We start from the raw sequence: 22553 nt of genomic DNA, 5'->3' as shown, positions 1-22553 counted from the left end.
CTTAAAACCCATCGGGTGGGTTTTAAATGGTTAAACGCAGACATCCCAAGTTCCAAAAACTAATTTCAGGGAGATGCTTATCATACCCCCCCAAACACACACCTGGTGGACAACGGACCCGCACCATGCCCCATACACACACACTTAAGGCCGACAGCTTTTCAGCAACTGTTTATTAACAGTAATTTCTTAAACACAAAACAGAACAGTATTGGTCTTTTATTTTCAATACCTTCAATCTTGTAGCCTTGAACATCGGTTGTGCTTTCTGTTTTTCATGGGACTTCAGCATACAGTGCACCTCGCCTCGGTGTCATCATTCCTCACCATGGCCGGTTCTAGACAGGGGCCAACGGGGGCCGCTGGCCCTGTAGATCATGTCCTCGCCACTGTACTGTAGACATAATACTTAAAAGAAATTCTAATGATAATATGCGCTGGAACAGACATGGTTACTGATAGGTCCTTTGGATCTATTCATTATTTTTCTTTACAAATTCTGTTCTACTAATTATTCAAAAACAATAAACAATAAAATTTATGGAAGCTCATTGGTAGAATTCCCTTATGACAGAAAGAAGGCCACGATTCACACCATTTTATCATCCGGAGGGGGGACACATTTAATTACAAAACTGAATTCATACAGGTGTCTTAAACACTTCATACATCCAGCAACGCGTCGTCACAATTCAGTTATCCCCCCCCTTCAGTCCATTCTAGGTGGCATTTATAGTTTCCACATCACATTACGTAACTGTACATGCGCAGGAATATCATGTCGAAAGCTTACTGGAATTCACGTGTGCTGGTCGACGCCAGCGGTCGATGTGACATTCGGAGGAATGTTTATACAGCTGTTCTCTGTTTATGCCAAAGCTCCTCATACATCATCTAATTGCGTACGAATTAGGCATTAGGGACTTTATTACTGCTAAGACTCATACTTGACCTTCAGCATGTACTGTTTTGTTGCTAAGTAAGTAGAGGGCCACGTGTAAGGATATATAAGACAATAAAACTGCTTCTACAATAGCTTCAATGCTACTGAGATAGGATTTTTTCCACAACAAATAGAAAAAAAATGCTCTAACAGTTTCTAATCTAAATTTGACAGAAAACGGTAGTTTTAACTTAAATTAGTCAAAAATATTTAAAATTCCTAAATTATAAATGTATGTTGACCCTATAAGAAATAGAATTTCTATTGAACCTAATTGAAAAGAAATTTAACTTAATGCAGCTCTCTTAATATATTTGAATCCCTTGCCCTGTTTTTTATTTCATGCTTTTCTGTTCCCCCATGAAAACACGCTGGCCCCCTCCTGGCCCCCGGTACATTTGATCTAGATCCACCACTGTTCCTCACCTTCACTAGACGTGGATATAGTTTAGTATATTCTGCTTTAAAATTTGTCTGATATTTTCATTTTTTACTCGAGGATTCAACCTCTGCCATTTCACAGGATGCACAGCTTTGGTGGCTGCCAGAGAGTAAACCCAAACTTATCGGACTGATCCAATCAGTTGAACAGAGCATCGCTTTGGACAGATACGCTGCACAGGTTTCACCAGCAACCTCCTCCCCACACCCCTCTCTTTGTCTGCGCAATCGCAGTAGTTCTTATCTGCACATGATGCATGAATTAATATATTGCCTGCCTGCTCTCACTTGCGTTAAAAAAAACACCACCTCCCATAGTCTAAAATCCGGGATAATTTATCCGACTCGCGGGCATCAGTGAACAATTATCGATATCAGGGAGACTCCCGGAACTTCCGGGAGACTTGGGATGTCTGTAAACAGAAACACTTAAAGGGGTCATTTTTACCCCAATTCTGTAATAGTATTGTTAAGATGTGCGTTCTTGAATTTTTTTAGTGGCTCCTTCACAAATATTTTGGAAATAGTGATGGAGACTTTTCAAAATAATTGTTTAAAACATATATATTTCAAAAGTTTTTTCTTATAACAAATACATAATTCTCAAGATCACACAGGTAACATTAGGACATTTTGGGACTGGGCTCTACCGGTCTGGCTTTATGGGTCTCCAAATACTTCCATCTTCAGCTGTCTCATGAAGTTCACACACAGGTTGAACTGGCTCTGAACAATTAAAATATTTATGATTAGACAAGACTGTTGGGATCTGGAGGTCTGTCCACCTTTCTCCAGCAGAGGGCGTTCTAGGTCTCCTGGAGCAGAAGCTGACCACCACACCTGCAGCTCATGAGCTCATCAGGAGACCAGCATTTAAGGAGGGGCAGAGCTACAACCCGACACCAGTGTTATGCCAGTTATGGAAGAACCTGCCTGGAAACCTGAAAACCTAGAAGGGTTTCTCAAGCGAGAAACCAAGCTGTGTGTTCTCAGTAGAACCCTGGAAATCCAATTCAGTCTGAAACCTGCCTGCCCGCTCTCAGTAGGAGCTGAGAGAGAAACTCTGAACCTGCTCTGTAACCCTAACTGCTCTGCCCTGCCTTTGCCAAGCTCTCTGCCTGCCTTCAGCCTCTGGACCCTCCCGGTTCCCCCCTTCTACCGCTCTGCTCAAACTCTGATCAGGTATAGACCTGCAAACGCACAACCTGCAAGTTCACTGGATGACTGCTAACCAATCTGTCCCTCTCTGCATTAAACCAGTCGTGACCAGACCCGGACCCGATTTATCCCAGAACCACTGTGACATAATTGTGAACTGTTCAACAAACCTTGCTAACTTTTTCCCAGCCTCTGAATGTTTTGCATGTGGGTTAGATCCCTGAAAGCCAACATGACAGAACACTCTGGCCAACAAACTAAACCAGCAGACACACTCCGGAGGGTATTGGATCAGCAGGGAGCTCTCATCCAAAACCATGACACCGCTCTCCGTGAGTTTAACATTCGTCTTGATCAAACAAATCAAACTTTGCAAGAGTTAGTCGGCTATTTCCGTGAAGCTACTCCCAGAGCGGAGCCAGCTCAACTTCCGGTTCCGGAGGCGAATCCGCCTATCAGATCAGAACCCTGTCCGTCATTTTCGGAGTTCCGCCCCTCACTTCCGGAAAAATTCTCTGGCTTACCAAGTAAGTGCAAGAGATTTCTTTTTCAATGTAAGCTGATTCTTGAACACTCTCCTGCCAGTTTTCCTAACGACAAGAGAAAAATCGCCTTTATCATATCTCAGTTATGTGGAAGAGCCCTTGATTGGGCAGAGGCCCAATTTCTTTCTGAATCCAGTTTTTCCTGCACATTCAAGCAATTCTTAAAAGAATTCTCGTTAGTTTTTAACCATGACTCTGACCAAAGTACTGAATCTCGTGGTTTATTAAACCTAAAACAAGGAAATAGGTCCGTAGCCGATTTTTCGATTGACTTCCGGGTCAAAGCCGCTGCTTCCGGACGGAATGAACCCGCGCTTAAAAGCGCTTATTTCAAGGCTCTAGATGAGACAATAAAAGATGAACTGGCAACTATAGATGAACCATCGACCCTGGAGGATTTGATAAGATTAACCATTCGACTGGATAATAGGCTTCGAGCCAGACAAAGATCTAAAGTAAGATCCCACGGTTGCTCTGTTTCTGCCCCTGCAAACAACCTTAATACCACATCTGTTTGTTCCTCATTTTCTGAACCTGACTCCAGATCTAGGAACCGAAATCAGCCTGCTTCTGTTTTTTCCTCTAAATCTCATGATGTTTCTCCACCAACAGAGGTTTCCGAAATCGAGCCCATGCAAATTGGTCACACCAGACTCTCGACAGAAGAGAGACAAAGGAGAGTTAAGGGGAACCTGTGCATGTACTGTGGAGAACCTGGCCACTTTGTTTTAAAGGGATAGTTCGGGATTTTTGACATGAATCTGTATAGCATCCCCATCACCAGTGTCATGCAATCACACTGACTTACCCCTGGCAGCGTCCTGTGAGCAGAGTTCTCGTCCAGTTTTGGTCAAGCCGAAAGTAGTCCGGCAGGTTTGCTAGACCCAGCGAAATAAAACGTTTCTCTTCCCAAAACATTATGTGTTCAAAAGAGTGATATTTTTGCATCCCAAAAACATTGTAGTGGAAAAAGTCACACGTCGTTATCACTTGGTCCTATTTTCTCTCTGTTCGTATCAGTGCGCGCCGTCATTCAGACAGCGAGCTCAACAACAGCCAGATGCATGTCTGATGACATGCATCTGGCTGTTGTCAGGTTAGTAGGCCCTAGCTGTCTGAATGACGGCGCGCACTGATACGAACAGAGAGAAAATAGGACCAATTGATAACGACGTGTGACTTTTTCCACTACAATGTTTTTGGGATGCAAAAATATCACTCTTTTGAACAAATAATGTTTTGGGAAGAGAAACGTTTTATTTCGCTGGGTCCGCGAGAGGATATGAGGATATGAGGAGTCTAGCGGACCACCTACAGTCTAAAAAATCTCCTCATCTGCTGTTACCAGCTACTCTGTTTACCCTGGATCAATCTCTCACCTTATCCGCCTTCATTGACTCTGGTTGTGAGAGAAACTTAATTGACTCTAACCTGGTTCAGCAACTAAACATCAAGATCACTCCTTTGAAAAGTCCTCTCAGAGTTTCAGCCCTTGATGGGAAGAGATTACCTCAAGTAATTCATCAGACTCTGCCACTCGAACTGCTGATTTCCGGTAACCACAGAGAAACAGTTTCATTTTTTGTTTTTCCATCTGCCTATTCTCCACTAGTTCTAGGATATGAGTGGCTGGAGCGTCATAACCCACACATTAATTGGGCTAAGAAACACATTGAGTCCTGGTCTGCCTCTTGCCATGTCTCATGGCTCCGCTCTGCACCTCCGTTTGTTCACTCCCCAGCCAATCATCAAGAAGCCGATCCGCCAGATTTATCCAATGTACCCCCTGACTACCATGATCTAGCACCTGTCTTCAGTAAGGTCAGTGCTTTGTCACTTCCACCTCACAGACCATACGATTGTGCCATTGACCTGTTACCTGGGGCTCCACTTCCCAGTAGTCGACTCTTTAATATGTCCAAGCCTGAAAGAGAGACTATGGAGAAGTATATTAATGAGTCTTTAGCCGCCGGTATTATTCGGCCCTCCTCATCTCCGCTTGGTGCTGGTTTTTTCTTCGTAGGCAAGAAAGATGGATCCCTGCGGCCCTGTATTGATTATAGAGGACTGAACCAAATTACCATTGAGAACAAATACCCCCTGCCTCTGCTCGCATCCGCTTTTGAACCTGTTTAAGGGGCCGCAGTTTTCTCAAAATTGGATCTAAGAAATGCCTACCATCTCCTCAGAATCAGAGAAGGAGACTAATGGAAGACAGCTTTGTAGCGACAGTGGACGTGAAAAACTCTGTTTTAACAGGAAGAAACCTCCAGCAGAACCAGGCTCAGAGTGAGCGGCCATCTGCCGAGGCCGACCGGGTTGCAAATTTTAAAAGGATACCTTCTCCCACCTACTTACCCAACCAAACAGTTCTGACTTTCATCCAAAGACTTTCCTTTCAAAGTCCATTATAGAAAACCATTATTTGGCTTGATCACCTTGGGGTCTGTACTCAGTCCGTCCCAAGCTCCCATCCCACCTCCTCATTCACCATGTTTTACCATGATTCCTAGTTGAACCCGGTCTTCTCCAGTCCATTATGACCTCCTTCCAATCCCCCTCCAAAAGCATGGGATGATGATGGGCATCCTGCTGGTGTGTCGCATTGTCAGTGTTAGACCAAGAAGTTGTGGCCACCAGCTTTTCGTGAATTTGGAGGGTTACATTCCTGACCGGTCCTGACTCGTTCCATTTGGACCTCATTTTGATCTCTGACTTCGAGACTTCCTTTGCCTTCACTTCTGGTCTTCCACCGGGTGGCGTCAGTTGAGTGGGGCACTGTTAGGTCTGCTCCTTTCAGGCTGTGTGTGTTGGTTTGTGTGCTGCTCCTACCTGAACAGGTAATTGGATGCACCTTGAGCTTGTCCGGCAGCAGTCTTATAAGAGAGCGAGTTCCCTTAGGAAGATGCCAAAAGATTATTGCTCTTTGAGTAGTAAACAGGCCTACATCCCTGTAAAAAGCGTTCCTATTTTATTTTCCTGTAACTCACCATCTTCCCCTCTTCCCTGCATAACTCCTCCATTGTTTGGCCTAGGCTCCTAGCTTTTTCTTTTTCCTGCTGAACTCCAGATCCCACATGGTTTTTCTTCTATCCCTCCCTTATTATCTTCCTGTTCTCAAACCAACAAGATTAATCAGAACTGCTAAGCTCCTTGTCAAAAAAACCTGTCCACCCTCCAACGCTCTGACTGCACTGCCTCACCCACCAGCAGCACTCACTCAGTAAGACCACAAACCTTATGTTCTCCCTTGGGATCTTATCTCCCTGTGATCAAACATAAGCCAAACCAAACCATAGAACATTCAGTTTTTTCCTTCCACCAATTTACCATCATCTACTTCAGAATGCTGAAGATGAAGTGTCTCTCCTCATTCCCAGTTCCAATTTCCGCTTCTTTCCTCATTAAATAATGAATCTTTTAAACATTTCTCTCTGCTTTCGGTAGTGGCTGACTTAAGAACTCATTCTTGTTCCCTACTCATCACATATTGACGCTTGGTCAAGTCCCCAGTGTGTCATATACTGACATGATGGGTATACCTCTCACATCCCTGACGAGCAGGGTTCATGACAGGCTGTGGTCATACATAATGATATCACAAGTAGCAAGTGTGCTCTGTGTTTAAGGTAGTAAACATGGATGGTAGTGCTGGAGTGCATCTAGTGATCTTTCATTTGGAGAGAAAGATTGCTCTCCCCACTATCGTCCACCATGGTTGGTTTTCTCCCTGCTCCTGGGTTGCAAGATGCAGAATAGGGACCTTTGTTGAGTATTAATTACGTCCAGGTCGGATGAATGCGACCTGGCCATTCAGACACAGATCGAATCTGAAAGATCTGATTTGTATCAAATTTAGGACTACATGGCCAAATAGCCTGGGTCGCATTGGAAAATTTCTTATTGTTTGTTGCTCAGACTGTCATTAAAAGAATAGTGACAGGTCACATATGGGCAAAAACATCAGATTTGGGTCAGTTCAGGCTGCTGTGTGAACGTAAGCTTGGATTTTCTAAATCTTGAAAGATGAAAGGCCTTTAATGGTTGATCACATTTGTAACTAATGCAGCCAGTGGCTACCTTCTGCTTCATTTCATCTGAATTCAGGATGTGGGAGGATTGGTGGCTCTTAAACAGCCTCAGAAAGTCACAGAACCACAGAGATCATTTGCTCAGAATGGCGTTCACATCTTTTTGTCTGGCTGTTGGTGAGATTACATTTTACCTTTGAAATTTTTACTATAAAGAGTGGGCATCTTTATAAATGTATAAAAGATAACTACCAGAAATAACACATTGATAGCTGTAGAAACTAAGAATCATACGGTACTCGCAAAACTTAAACAGGGGAATTATATGAAAAGGTCATTAAAGAAAAAAACTTCTGACAGAAACTGAAGAGCTGTCAGAAGTAAGCATTTGTTTTTTTATTCTCTGGCTTTGAATCAAAATGTTTTTTAGAGCTTTTTCTTATGCTTCTGTCGATTGTAGTTTTATCATGGATATGATTTCAAAACATTATAAACTTACATCTTGGTGATACATTTGTTGTTGAAGGTTTATAGATACATGGCTATTTTGGTTTGAAGTAATAAAACATGGAATAGTTTTTGTTGGTGCTTCAATGTCATCTCTGAGATGTTGTTAAAAAATATTTGTTAGAGAAACTGTGTGACCTTGTTCTTAAAAGTTGTTTTCTCAAAAATGTTCATATTCTGCTTTTTTGTTTCATGTTGGGTGAAGTGTGATAGGACCATGGTTGACACCCAAGCCCATATACATTTAATACAGTTAAAAATGTTTTTAAATTGAAATCTTTTGTAGATTTTCATTTTATTGCAGGATCGTGAAAGGGGTTTATGAATCCATTTATTCCTAAAAGTGGAAACATCGAGACAATATCACAGATCACATTTGCAAATTTCCAGCCAACAAAATTAAATTATATTTTAGACTAAACTTGCAATACACACAGAAATAAAATTAAACTCCTACAATGACTAGAAGAGGTGCTTCTAAGGTGCTTAATCTTTTAACATTAAAGGAATATTATTGGTGGTAATAAACTTGTTGTTTGAGAATTTTAACACATGGTTTATTCTAAAACTAAGTTTGAAATCTTCAGCGAGAAACAATCCGGGATGGTCCTGCATAAAAAGCTATTGCATGTCTGAAGACATATATTCTGCCCACTGTTTGGGCTTTAAGAGGAACTATGATGCTGTGGATCTAATCTTTTATGAAAGACCTTGAAAGTTGCTAGAAAGTTTGGACAGAAGTGGTTCACCAGGTATAAGCTCTCTTTCAATGCCCTCCCAGCTCCTAAACATAAACCGTACAGTAAACCTTTAGGCTAAGCCAAGAAGAGCAGACAGAATAAGATCCAATAACTTGCTTGCATGAGAGTACCTCAGATCTATGCAGGTCCACACACAGTGCTATTTCCTGCACAATAGATGTGCTAGATTTACATTTTGGCTTTTAGAAAAACCACAACCATACAAAAAAAAAGAGGCATCAAATACACTGTTTTTTTTTTTTGGTTTCCTGTTTGTGCAGCTGCAACGCTGAGTATTCAGCCTGACAGACGACAGTTCTTCCGCTACGAAGCCTTCAATCTGAGCTGTGCGGTGTCAGGGGACTTCAGCGACTGGATGGTTATGAGAAATACTTCTGACGTATTTTCTCCTTGTGAAGACTGGGGCCGCCCTAACCGATCCTCCTGTATCAATCGCAGTGTTTACAAGACAGACAGTGGGCTTTACTGGTGCCAGTCTAAACGAGGCGAATGCAGCAATGTCCTTAACATCACAATAAACAGTAAGCTGATTTTATTACAGTGTTGGTTGATAAAAGTTTTACACTTGACAAAATGTGAGTACAGTATGAGTCAGTCACTAATGATACAATAAATGTTTTTTTATTTTATATTTAATCCTGTTCATCAAAAAAAAAGCTTTGATTTATTTCTATCATTTCAGCTGGTGTTGTGATCTTAGAGAGTCCAGCACTTCCTGTGATGAATGGAGAAAAAGTGACGCTTCGCTGCTCCTACAAAGAAAGATATGGCAATTCGACATCAAATTTCCCTGCTGCCTTCTTTAAAAATGGTGAATTTATTGGAGAGGAGCCTCAAGGAAAAATGTCCCTCGATGTGTCGATGTCCAGCAAAGCATTTTACAAGTGTAAACATCCCACCAAAGGAGAGTCACTAGAGAGCTGGCTGGAAGTAAAAGGTAACAGTCTTCTGCAGCACATTACTGGGTCATGAAAAGATTGCTTTAACTCTATACCAACATAAAGTTTGGTTTTCTGCAGATGACAAAGCAGGAATAAAAAAAAAAACTTCATGTTTGTTTTTTAAAGACAGATCAACACACCAAAAAAAATGATGTTAAGACACTAAACATGTCCCTCACCAATTCATACTTGTGCTTTACAATGGTGCAGTAGATCTGCAGAAAAAAATAATTCAGCAAATACATCTGGAAGAATTTTTCCAGGTTTAGATGTTCTCTATCCAAGCACGAACCGCAACTATTTTGCAAAGATTAATAACTAAGATTTATATGTTCACTTTGTCTAATCTGGTGGTCAGAGAATATCAGATTACCTAATCTAGCTTTTTTATACTTACATTTTTTTACTTTTGGATATAAAAACCCTTTCCAAAAAATATAATATCATGAAAAAGTTTTGATTACCATAATTTCATTCAAAACGTAAATCCTTCATACAGTATACATGTACTACCCACAATTTACATGATTCCAAGTATTTATTTGTTTGTTTTTACATAATTTGGTCTCCCAACTCATAAAACCTGCAAAAACAGAAGAAAGAATCTGCCCAAATTTTGCAGGAAATAAATGATTTTAAACTGAGTGTCAAACACTTATCTACTAAACCCAAAGCACAGGTTTTCACGGTGTCAAGGTTGTCTTAGTTTGGTCCAATATGAGGAAGATTGCAGACATGACAACCAGCCAGACGAGCATCATAGCGAAGGAGAATGGCTGTTCACAGAATGCTGTGTCCAAGCAAAGTAAATAATAGAAGTCTAGTGGAAGTGCAAAATATGGCATGAGAAGATACACAAACAAATATGGCTGTAGGTTTCTGCGGATTATCAAACAGAAGATAAAAAAAACTGGTAGAGATCCAGAAAGAGTGGAATAAGGAGGGAGACACATTTTTAAAAACCACCATATTCAGATACATTAAGGAGATTAACTACATCTGCCAGGCTCCTTGGGTCAAGCTACTTCTGAACCCGAGCCAATATATGAGATGTGTCAACTGGGCCAAGAAGAAGAGGAACTGGACTGTTGGCCAGTATTTAGACTTTCTTTTTTTTCCCCAATGAAATGCATTTTATTTGGAAATCAAGGTCGAAGGGTTTGGAGGAAGAGGGATGAGGAACAGAACCTTAGCGGCTAGAGGTGCATTGTGCAATATCCTCAGTCAATTAGGATTTGGGGTACATTGCCCAGTGGATAATGTACCACTGTTGTGGTTATCTTAACTCCAAGATATACACAACAGTGTGCCAAAATGAGTAAATGATGCTGATGAAGGTTCTCAGTCATCCAGGTCATAGTCATTCCGTAAAAATTCAATTCAATTTTTATGGAATGAGTAAATGATGATTCCTTCTATTCAGAATCTGTAAGGAGATGCAGATGTCATCTTCTAGCAGAGCCTGGCCCCTGCCCATATCGACAGAAAGCAACAAATCTGGTTTGATGCCGAGTGCTTGACTGGCCAAGCAACTTATCAGATCTAAACCCTATTGAGAAGCTATCGGGTACTCTCAAGAACCGAATGAACATAAGGATCAACGACAGAGAAGACCTGAGAGCAAGCATTAATTAAATCTGGACCTCCCAAACCTTCAGGCAATGCTACACACTGATTGATTCAACATGGATGTAAAATACGTAAATAAAACCATAGAAATCAATAAAACAAACCACAAATGCAAAAACAGAGAGAGAAAACAGAGTCCGGTCAGCAAGGAATTCATCATTATCTATACATAAAACTAATACGTTTGTTGTAATTTAATTAATTTAGCGTTCATCTGTAAAAAAATGTAAATAAAAATTTTTCTTGTCATCACCGAATCCGGGAGCGGCCATTTTTGCCCAAACATATGGTAAATGGCATGTACTTATATAGCGCCTTTATTCAAGTTAGGAGACTTGACCAAGGCACTTGACACTACATTCATTCACCCATTCACACACACACTCATGTTGGCAAGCTACATTGTAGCCACAGCTGCCCTGGGGCTCACTGACAGAGGCAGGACTGCCGTACACTGGCGCCACCGGGACCTCTGACCACCATCAGTAGACAATGCAGGTGAAGTGTCTTGCCCAAGGACACAACGACAATGAAAGTCGGAGCCGGGGCTTGAACCGGCAACCCTTCGATTTCAGGGCAAACTCCTACATCCAACGCCACTGTAACACCTCACTCCTGACCAGTGACGTGCGGTGAGGTTCATAGCTGGTGAGGCACTGACGTCATCAGAATCAGATTTGCAAATAGATGCATAGATTGACAGCAGTTTACAGGTTATGTTTCACTTCTGCATCCTTACACATACAAACTGTAGCTCACAAAACACACATTTCCTTAAAAAACAAAACAAAATAAATGTTATTACTGTCTTACCTTTACTTATAAATGAATAGAAGTCCTCCTTATCTTCCTTCAGTTTTAAAAGTCTCTCTGTCTCAATGGAGATCACTGCCAGGGAAGAAAGCCTTCCTTGATCCGTCCTGTTCCTGCCTTATGTTTTCAGTCTCTTGAGCACCCCCTGCCATGAGGCAAGAGAACTGCCTGCCTCACCTCGAACTTGTTCTCTGCCGTTTATAATCGCTCATTACACGAAACACGTTACACAAACACAGTTGGTGACAAAAAGCTCTGTACATTATATACATAAGCCAAATTATTAGAAATAAGTTCACATATTACATTTGTTTAAACCATTTTATTGACGCCGTACAGCAACATGCTCTCTCCGCTTTGCAGCCAGCGCAGAGCCAGGGGTTGCGCAATCCAAGGTGAGGCAGAGCTCGCTGCTGCCTCACCGGCATCGCTTCCAAGCATTTGAATGGGAAAATAAGAAAATTCAGCGATTTTGAACAAATAAAAATCGAAATTGGTGAAGCTACATGAAAAATGAATATTTTTTAGTACAAACCACCGGATGAATATAACAATTTAAATTACTTTATGGTTATATATTTTCTTTCTTTCCATGATGGCTGGTGAGGCACTGCCTCACCTGCCTCCCCTGACCGCACGTCACTGCTCCTGACAGCCTCTGGCAGTGTCTTCAGGGTGCGGTAAGCCTAGCGCCATTCTCTCTGCTTTACAAGCAAACTCAATGGGAACTACTAGACACATCTGCAATCAACAACAATTATTGAAGATTTCCAGAGGACTTCACCATTGAAATTCACCAGAGCTATAGTTAAACTGACAATGCCCACGTGCATTGCAGTTAGAGATTGGAATACATCGGGTCAAAATAAAAAACAAAAAAGAGTTATTTTACCTTTCCGATTCCTGATCCTCTACGGACGGGTTTGTCGTTGGATTGCCAACTTGAAGAGGGAGGATTTGCCATCGAACTTCTGGCCAGAGAAAAAACCCGTAATATGTAGCCAACATTTGGAAGAAGAATGTTTTCAAGATGACTTGGATAATAGCTCGTTGTGACAAACACCAGATACAGCACTGGGACTTGATCAACAGCCGATACCGCACCGTGACGTCACAAACCAGTAGGTGGCAGTAGTGTTCTCTGACAAACATGGATCCCTCCAGTAAAACACATTCAAATGAAAATTACTCCTAATTAAAACACTTATCATTTATTGGACAGTGTGTAATAATTTCATTTTTTAAAGTACTTTCAGAAGATTGAATTCTGAATATGACCAGATTTTTTCTTTTAAAAGCCAGACTTACACTTAGACTTAGACAAACTTTATTTTCATCTTGTACATACAGAGTGTATACAAGGAAATTTAGATGCATTGAGCTTTTCAACAGTGAATGAGCAGCAGCATTATAAAGTGCAGCATTGATCAGAATGTAAACATTGTAGGAGAAAAGGAAAACCAGTTTAAAGTCATGCTGCAAAAGGCATTCATATGGGGAGGTTCAGTGCAGTGCAAATAAATAAATATGGCGCAAAACGCAGTAGAACATTGAGCTGTGTTCTATTTAAAGGGATTATGAAAAAATCAGCCATGTTAGTAGTGCCAATATGATGTTGAGAGTGATGCAGAGTCTTGATTCGAGGGAAAAAGCTCTTGCAGAATCTGCTGCTCGTGCATTGAATGTTGCAAAGTCTCTTCCCAGAGGGCAGCAGGAAGAACAGTTCATGGTGGGGGTGTGATCAGTCATTTACGATGTTACGGACTCGGGACAAAGAGTACTGTAATGAAATGTCTCTTTTGGAGGGAAGTGGAGCCCCTATTATCCTCCCTGCTGTCCTCACCACTCTTCTCATGTTCTTCCAGTCTGAGGAGCTGCAGTTAGAAAGAAAAAGTTTTTAAGACGAGTTTTAAAAATACACAGTAAAGAGGATTGTCAAAGGAGGAGGGGGAGCTCATTCCTCAACGTTGGAAAAGCAACAGAAAAAACGTTGTCTCCTCTGAGCTGCCATTAGCACCTCGGTACCTCCAGGACCAACAGGTTTGTTTATTTGCAAACAACGAATTAATGTTTGCCGCCTCCACCTAAAGTAGAAAAATAGAAGCAGCCGGTAAAAAAGGAGACAAAGAATCCCAGATCCTAACACAAATTATTTAAAAAGTAACTGAAATTGTTTAAATTGTGCGCCCTAAATGTCTATTCCAGTAAAGTTTGACAGGAATTATGGATATTAAGCAACTTTTCCATGATTTTCATTTTTTTTTTTTTGAAAGGGTCTTTAAGTAATACTCTTTATTTAATTCAGGATATGTAAGTATATTTACGTTAATAACAGTTTAATAACAACAGCAATATAATAATAATAATTGAACTTTATTCATTTAACATTGGAGAAATTCTTTCTCTGCATTAACCCATCCCCTTGGGGAGCAGTGGGCTGCCATTGTGTGGTACCCGGGGAGCAGTGTGGGGTTAAAGGTCTTGCTCAGAAGCCCAGATTGCAGGCTGTGGGGATCGAACCAAGTACTTGCAACCTTCTCAAAAGCACAAGTGCTCTGCTCTAACCACTAGGCAAACACTCCCCTCTTAGGGAACTTTGAATACATTCTGTTGATATATGATATGGCTGTTTTTTTTTTTTCTGAGTAACGTGAATTAAATTGTCTCTCTTATCCATTTGCTTGTAATACCCTCGCAGAGAAACCTGAACCCTTAAAGCTCGACGAACCATCTAAATCTACCGCTTCTTCTCAGATGATTAGTCTGCTCTGCACCATCATATTGTTTTTCATCTACACCATTGTCTTCATTGTGTGTATAATTATATACAGAAGGTGGGCGCGAGGTAAGCAGATGGCTATATTTAATGAATAGTCCAATTTCTTTCGATTTCAGAAGAATAATTTTATAAGCTGTTCAATGAATGATATCGAAATAAATGAAAATATAATTATGGAAAAGCAAACATTATGAGATTGAATAGAAGTCAGCTTCAGTAACTTGGGATATTGTATCTACTTATTGCAGCAGTTTTGTGGGGATGTTAAGTTTTTTTTATAGGATACCCAAACTACTAACTCCGATTCAATTTCATTATTCATCTTCCTATACTTAAGAAAGTCTAGAAATGAAAATTTAGTCTTATTTTTTTCCATCATTCTCAAATGTTCCAGATAATGAAATCAATCTTACTGTCAGACAAATATAACCTTAGTAAATACAAAAAAAAGTTTCAATTTATGAAGAGAAAAAAGCAATAGGCCTACATAAACCCTGAGCGGAAAATAACCACCATATTATAAAGAGAAACAGAGGGACTCAGTATTCAAGGTGAGGCAGTCAGTAGGAAAGCTCAAAACAATTACTAAAACAAACACAAACATAACTGAAGTGAGCTGCTGATTATCTGCAGACCTGTAGTGTCTGCAGGAGGGGGGCCGCCCAATCACTGTCACTGTAGTTAGGGAGAAACACCGGTAAGTGACCATGATAATCAGAACAGGAGATGATTATCAGAGTGAGTCACTTACCTGTGACAAAGTGGTTCAGTTTGTGTTCACCACTTGTCCCTTATTCCTTTTCTGATTTGTAATGCTACCATTTAAACATTAGTTTGATACTTTGCTTCACTTACTATCCCAAGTTTTTTTGTGTTAGCATTATGTTGCAGTTTACATCTATTTGTATGTTTAGATTAAAGCTATTTCTTCTGGATTATTGGTTGAAATTGTTTATTTTGTTTCCAATGTATATTCATGGTATTTGTTTTCCTTTTTACTCACCCTTGTTTAAGTATTTCCTGCTAAATTAGCTAGATGATGTCATTAATTAACTTGCTGGGTTCTACCATTTAGAGGGTTTCCTTTGGAGTAATGCTTTGTTTGTTTTTATTTAAAGTAACTTTTTGAGTTATCTTGTATCACATTGTTTATTTTGCATACCCTTTCATTATGTAGATGAGTTTGTAAATTAGATTAATAATTTTATTCTTGTTTCTCTGTTTAGACTTTGTTTTTTCTGTTGTATGGTTCAATAAACCTTGAATAAAACACGCGACTACTGGAGTACGTTTCTGTGCAACTGTATTGTATAACTGACGTTCTGATACAATGCTCAGCCTTATCATACCAAGGGAGTAAGGTTCCCTCTAGTGGTCACATCTGGTATAACACATGGCAGGTCTTATTACATAAACACTGGTTAACACCACATCCCCTTACTGGAAGTTAAAAAGAAGATGATCAGTCTTTTTTTAAGTTTGCTGTTAACCTGAGAACATTTGTAACCAACATATCCGTTCAACTTAAAGGATTTTCTTTCCTTTAACCTTTCAAGATAAAAGATTCATTTCATTTCAAACGTCTTATAACACCAGACATTTAGCATTCAGCCACATAACTGGCATAACATAAACAGTGTTTTAAACCAAACACAATCATCATTTTCATTCATTTTCTATTTTCTTTCACCTGGAAATAGTTTTCTTTCTTTTTTTTTTTTTTGTAACAGGTAAGTGTTTCTCTCTTTTTTTTTTTTTAGATGTTTCTTTCTTTTTTTTGATTGTCATATATAGGTAAGCATTTCACATTCTCTTTTCCATTTCACAGGTAAGTATATTTCACATTTTACAGTTAAGCATTTCACCTTTAAATCACGCTTATTATTTTCACAGGTCAAGTCTGTCCGGTCTCTTTATTTCCCTGCCAGACCTGGTTCTTGTGATATGAGGTGAGCTCACAGTCGGTCTGACTGCTGAAGGAGTCTCTTCACCTCTGTCCACCTTGAGTGGCTGCTGCTCGCACTCTGACCTCTGCTCTGGCATAGGAATCAGGTGAGAACGGTTCCGCCGCAGTGTCCCCTGTGATCCAGCGACCAGGTAAGATCGTGGGGTGCCGTGTGCGGATGTTACCGTACCTGGCTCAGCTGTGTCTGTGATCCAGACGTCGTCACCTGGTGACAGCTTACCCAGGTCTCATGCTCTGTGTCTGCTGTTGTAGTGTTGTGCGTCTGCTCGCCTCTTCTCCCTCTCTTTCTGCCGAAGGTCGCGAAGGTCTGGAAGTGCTGGCTGTAACCTCTCTGGCAGGACCGGCAGAGTGGTGCGCAGGCGCCGTCCCATGAGCAGCTCGGCAGGGCTGTAGCCGTTGCTCAGGGGTGTCGCTCTGTTGGCCTACAGTAGGCGGTAGGGATCGCCGGCTTTCTTAAGCAGGCTCTTCAAGGTTTGGACGGCACGCTCGGCCTCGCCGTTGCTCTGGGGGTACTTTGGGCTGCTGGTTACATGCTCAAAACAATAGTCACTGGCAAAGGCTTTCATTTCATGCCCAGAAAATTGTGGCCCATAGTCACTTATTAGAGTCTCTGGAATGCCGTGACGTGCAAACATTGATTTGAGGTGTGTGATCACATTAAAAGATCGTGTGGGGCTGAGTTGGGCAATCTCAACATAGCGAGAGAAATAATCAACTACTAACAGGTAAGTTTTGTCCTTCAGCACGAAAAGGTCTGCACCTACTTTCTGCCATGGCCTATCAGGTAGTTGGGTTGGCATCAGGGGCTCTTTTGGGTTGGCCCTCTCCTTGATGCATTCTCTGCATTTGAGTACTAGGTCTTTGATCTGGTTGCTTAGCCCAGGCCACCATACTGTTTGGGTAGCCATCTCCCTACACTTCACTATGCCCTGGTGCCCCTCGTGTATTTTGTCTAACACAGTGTCTCTCATTGTTGCAGGAATGACTAACCTTGTGCCCTTCAGGAGTATTCCGTTTTGCACAGTCAGGAACGCCCTCTCGTGCCAGTAGTGCTTAGCGGGCCCCTGTAGCTGGTTCCTGTCCGGCCAGCCCTCCACGCAATACTTCATCACCTGCGCGCAGACGCTGTCGCCCTGCAGCTGTTTGCGGAGCTCTGTGAGGTACCTGTCGCTGGTCGGGAGATGCTCCAGCACCGCTTCGACGTAGATGTTGGTGTCCTCCATCAGGTCGTTGTCGCTGCTTGTCACTGCATTTGTCAGTGGGGCGCGTGAGAGTGTGTCAGCCGAGGTAAGGCTTTTCCCAGGTGTGTGGAAGATCGTGTAGGAGTACCTCATCAGACGCATCCTGAATCTCTGGATTCGTGGTGGCAGTGCGTCGAGAGCCTGGCCTCCCAGCAGGCTCACTAGAGGTTTGTGGTCTGTTTCGAGTTTAAAGTGCACTCTGAGGATAAAGTCACTGAACCTCTTGCAGGCCCATGTCAGTGCCAGTGCCTCTTTCTCCAGCTGGGCGTATCGCTGTTCTGTGTCGGTCAGTGACCTGGAAGCATACGCGACCGGTAGCCACGCTTCTGCCTTCTTCTGTAGCAGCACGGCTCCCAGCCCATAAGATGAGGCATCCGCCGAGTGTTTGGGTCGTACAGCTGGAGTACTGGCGCTGAGGAGAGTTCATGTTTGAGGCCGCGGAAGGCACGTTGCTGGTCGTGCCCCCAGCACCACATGTTCTTCTTTGAGAGCAGGGGTCTCAGTGGCTTGTCCTTCTCAGAGAGGTTGGGGATGAACTTCCCGAGCTGGTTTACCATCCCCAGGAAGCTGCGAAGCTCGCTGATGTTCGTCGGCTCCCTCATGTCTTGAACTGCCTTTGTCTTCTCTGGGTCTGGTTTCACCAGCTGAGATGATGTGCCCCAGGAACTTTACCTCTTCTCTCCCGAACTCACACTCTGCCATGTTCAGCGTCACACCGGCCTTCTCTGCCCGCTCCAGGACTGCATGCACCCTGCTGTTGTGCTGCTCCTTTGTGTCCCCCCAGATAAGGATGTCGTCGACGTGGCAGACAACGCCTTCCAGGCCTGCCGTGACCTCAGATGTCATCCTGTTCTGGAAGTGCTCCGATGCTGAGCTGATCCTGAAGGGTAGCCTGTTGAAGTGGTACCGCCCGAATGGCGTGATGAAGGTGGTGTACAGTGCTGAGTCTTTTGAGAGTGGTATCTGCCAAAAGCCCATGTTTGCGTCGAGTTTGGAGAATTCCTGGGCCCCTGTCAGCATGCCCAGAGTGTGTTCCACAGATGGCAAGATGAACTTTTCCCTGCACACTGACTCGTTCACTGGTCACATGTCCACACATATCATCACCTCGTTGTTTTTCTTGGGAGCCACCACCATGCCGCAGCACCACTCGGTTGGCGCCTCAATGCGGCTGATGACGCCCAGGCTCTCCATCCTCTCCAGCTCCCGCTTCACCTTACCCATGAGAGGTAGTGGTACTCGCCGTGGAACTTTGAGAGAGAAGGGCTTGGCGTCCGGCTTGAGTTTCATGGTGTAGGGCTTCTGCACCAGCCCCAGTCCATCGCAGAGTTTTGGGTATTTCGTCCTCACCGTCTCCTGGTCGATCATGTCCATCCGCGCAATCAGTTTGAGCCTCACTGAAGCTGGCCTGCTCAGTAGCCCGACGTGTAGGTCTCTGACGATGTAGATCCTCTCTGTGATGCTCCTGTCCTTGTAGGTGAGTGTTTCTGTGACTGACCCTAGCACATTTAACTTTGCACCACCAGGGCCATACAGCTGTTTCATGGCGGCTTTAATGTCTTTGGCACCGGGCATGGTACTTTTGTATACTGTCTCTGGTATGGCTGTTACATCGGCGCCCGTGTCTATTTTAAAAGTCACTTTGCTGCCCTGTAAGCCTATGTCAGCCATCCATGGATCTTCACCCGAGGACACCTCACCTAGAAACAGTCCATCTGTGTCCTCGGCTAACTCATTCACAGAGCTGGCGAGTCTGCATACCTTGCCGTAGTGCCCTCTTTTGCCGCAGCTGTGGCATTCAGCGTTCCGTGCCGGACACTGAACCGCAGGATGAGATGGTAATTTTCACATTTGTGGCATGCCTTGTGTCCCGTCGCCGTGTGAGTCATTGCTTTTGCTTTTGCATGTCCCGGTTTAAGTCCTTTAGCCTTGAATTGCGTCGCGTTCCGCTGCTTTCCTTTCGCTTTGTGCAGTGCATCCACAGCTACTTTGCTAGCAGTGCTCATCTCCCCCCTCAGGTCCGTCTGTTGGCGCTGAACTTCCTCCGACTGCCTGGCCATGGTGATCGCCTTGGTGAGAGTGAGTTCGCTATCCAGCTGCATTTTCTGAGACAGTGCTGTGTCTCTAATGCCCACTACCAATCTGTCTTGTAACAGTTCATCATGTAGGAAACCATAGTTGCAGCTTTCTGCTAGGGCATGAAGTGCTGTGAGGAATGCATCGACTGATTCGGTAGGTTGCTGTACTCGTTGGTTAAACTTTGCACGTTCATAAATCACGTTCTTCTTCGGGACGAAGTAACCGTCAAATCCCGCCTTCACTGCATTGTACTGCAAACGCTGCTGCTGGGTTAGCACTAGCCCTCTTAGCATGTCGTCCGCCTCATCACCCATGCAGTAAACTAGCGTGTTAACTTGATTAGCCTCAGAAGAACTGTTGAAGTTACTTGCCAGCCGGAATCTCTCGAAGCAACGAATCCATTTCTCCCATTCGTGCGGTTTAGAAAAGTCAAACGGTTCCGGTGGCTTTATGGTAAACGTTGCACTCGGGATAGCAGCCTGACCTTGCCCACTCGGTATGCTAGCCGCTCGTTGGCCTTCCGTCACAGCGTTAGCCACATGCTGGTCTGTAACGTTAGCATCCTCGTGGTGGTCCCCTGGCGCTTCAACGTGCCCCTGCTGCTACTCTCGCTCGCTCATTCTTGCTCGATGTCTCCTCTGTCGCCGTCTGGAACTGGATCCTGGCATTCACGCTGTCTCTTGTCCGCAGGTCGTGAAAGTCTACACTTCTGACACCATGTTGTGTGGTTCAATAAACCTTGAATAAAACACGCGACAACTGGAGTACGTTTCTGTGCAACTGTATTGTATAACTGACGTTCTGATACAATGCTCAGCCTTATCATACCAAGGGAGTAAGGTTCCCTCTAGTGGTCACATTTGGTATAACACATGGCAGGTCTTATCACATAAACACTGGTTAACACCACATTTTCTACCTGTTTAATTGTGGCTTGGTCCATTCAAGTGCAGGTGTGTTGCCAATGGGTTATATAAGCACAGAGCTCTTGGTAGCTCGGGAAGCGTTGTCAGAGTGAAAATGCTGAATAAAAGACAACAGAGAAATCTGGAACCAGTGGCTGAAGCTGTTTTTTTTGTTCACCTTGCTGATCTTCGACCAAACTACCTCACACCTTCCATCCTCTCAATGATAGGCAGGATTAGCCGATGCACTGCCAAGGTGATGCGGCCCTGAACCATCTAGAGCTTCCCCAATGTAACAACCCCAGCAAGCGAGCAGGACTCTAATCCAGGATAGGGATTAAGATTAGACTTGAGAAGTTCTGGAATCCAGGAGTCCTCAGTCCGGTCTGGGGTTCCAATCCACACAGGAACGGACAGATCCGGTTTCCAGGAATCCATCAGTTTGAAGGCAGGTTCAGAGTCCCGTGTGTCGAGCATCAAGCTCATATAGAAACACACAGACAGGCAGAATCCAGCAGGAGTCTGACAGAGTTTCAGGCGGGCAGATCAGACGGGGCCAGTGGGTAAGAGGGAACGGAATCAAAAAAACAGAATCACTAGGAAAACGCCGAAACGCTCTCACCACTGGTGAAGGATTGAACTAGCCTGAAAAATGTTTGATGTTCATTATTTATTAACCAAAATCATCAAAACTGGCTGAATGAAACAAATATGCAAAGAAGAATATATTAAATATGTTTTACAGTTTTGTAACAGATGCATTGTTGCAAACTCCAGATATCAGCCCAATCAGTTATTATGTTTAGGGAGTAGTTCGTTTGTTATATACTGTAGGGCTCAGCTGGTTTAGACAGCTTTGTCCCTAAATAAATAAAATTCTCAGTTAAAACTTTATTTAAAGCTTTATTCGTCTACTTTTTTTCTGCTCATATGCAAACATGCAGAAAACAGGGGGAAAAAAATTTATATTTCTGAACAGTATTATTTTGTCTATATGGCGGCATGCCCAGACGACACAAGTAAGTTAAAATGTTTACTTAGACTAGTGTTGCGCCAATGCCATTTTTTGGCCCCGATACCGATACCCGATACCCGGCTGTGCAGTATCGGCCGATACCGATACCATAATAATGTAAAATAATTGCCATCATGGTTTTGTCAAGCTGCTGCCTACCTTTGTGAAGCAGGAAAAAAATCTAATACAAAGTGAATCCAGTAGAACTTTTTAATAAAAAGTTCCACTGGATAATAAACATAAAAAGTTTTTATTGCCTACCAGGAGTAGGTGACAATAGTTGAATAAACCTATGGCTCTCAAAATGGTATCTGTGCCCTATTTGTTGGTACTTGCCGATACCGATACCACCATTTTAGGCCAGTATCAGGGCCCCGTCCGATACTGGTATCGGTGCAACACTAACTTAGACAAACAGTTCTGTGCCTGAAAATGTGACAGCTGATGGCCAACTTGTTGCCCTTGAAATAGGGGAAAGGAGAAGGCAGCTGAAACATGCCATGACAATGAAATAACAGAACTAGGATTTGAAACAACCAACGTCTAAATGGAATCTGGTGTTTCGGGGGGGAAGGATCTGTTATAGCACCTTCAGTTCAGTTTAAGCTTCCCTTTAGCAGATGCAGAAAAATAGCAATGAACAAACTTTGATTCGCCTTTGATCAGGTGTAGATTTGCAGCTGTTTAATGTTATTTTAGACATTCTGAGTTTCAGAGCTTGTAAGGAATGATGATGGTCACTCCAAATATTCCACTCTAAACATTTCAAATAAAAAAATGAAAAATAAAAGAAAAAATT

At 42.8% G+C, this 22553-nt stretch overlaps 1 protein-coding gene across 1 annotated transcript; it reads left to right on the top strand.

Moving 5' to 3' along the window:
• The first annotated feature begins 7253 nt into the window (after positions 1-7253).
• LOC119798686 lies at positions 7254-15814 on the top strand. Its single transcript, XM_038308255.1, has 4 exons — positions 7254-7295; positions 8647-8907; positions 9069-9323; positions 14468-15814. Exons 1-4 carry the CDS (start codon positions 7265-7267, stop codon positions 14641-14643), a joined length of 723 nt encoding a protein of 240 aa, XP_038164183.1. The 5' UTR covers positions 7254-7264; the 3' UTR covers positions 14644-15814.
• The last annotated feature ends 6739 nt before the right edge of the window (positions 15815-22553 follow it).

The sequence above is a fragment of the Cyprinodon tularosa genome, unplaced genomic scaffold (assembly GCF_016077235.1).
Source record: "Cyprinodon tularosa strain WSP-4 unplaced genomic scaffold, ASM1607723v1 ctg633, whole genome shotgun sequence".
In the NCBI taxonomy this organism is placed as follows: domain Eukaryota; kingdom Metazoa; phylum Chordata; class Actinopteri; order Cyprinodontiformes; family Cyprinodontidae; genus Cyprinodon; species Cyprinodon tularosa.
The sequence above is the reverse complement of the archived record's forward strand: the minus strand, read 5'-3'. Positions and strand labels throughout refer to the sequence as shown.

Excerpts from the sequence above, each read along its gene's own strand:
- LOC119798686 (XM_038308255.1), top strand. The coding sequence starts at position 7,265 with ATGGCGTTCACATCTTTTTGTCTGGCTGTTG. Across the intron at positions 8,908-9,068 it reads CCTTAACATCACAATAAACA|CTGGTGTTGTGATCTTAGAG; the intron begins GTAAGCTGATTT and ends CTATCATTTCAG. Across the intron at positions 9,324-14,467 it reads GAGCTGGCTGGAAGTAAAAG|AGAAACCTGAACCCTTAAAG; the intron begins GTAACAGTCTTC and ends ATACCCTCGCAG.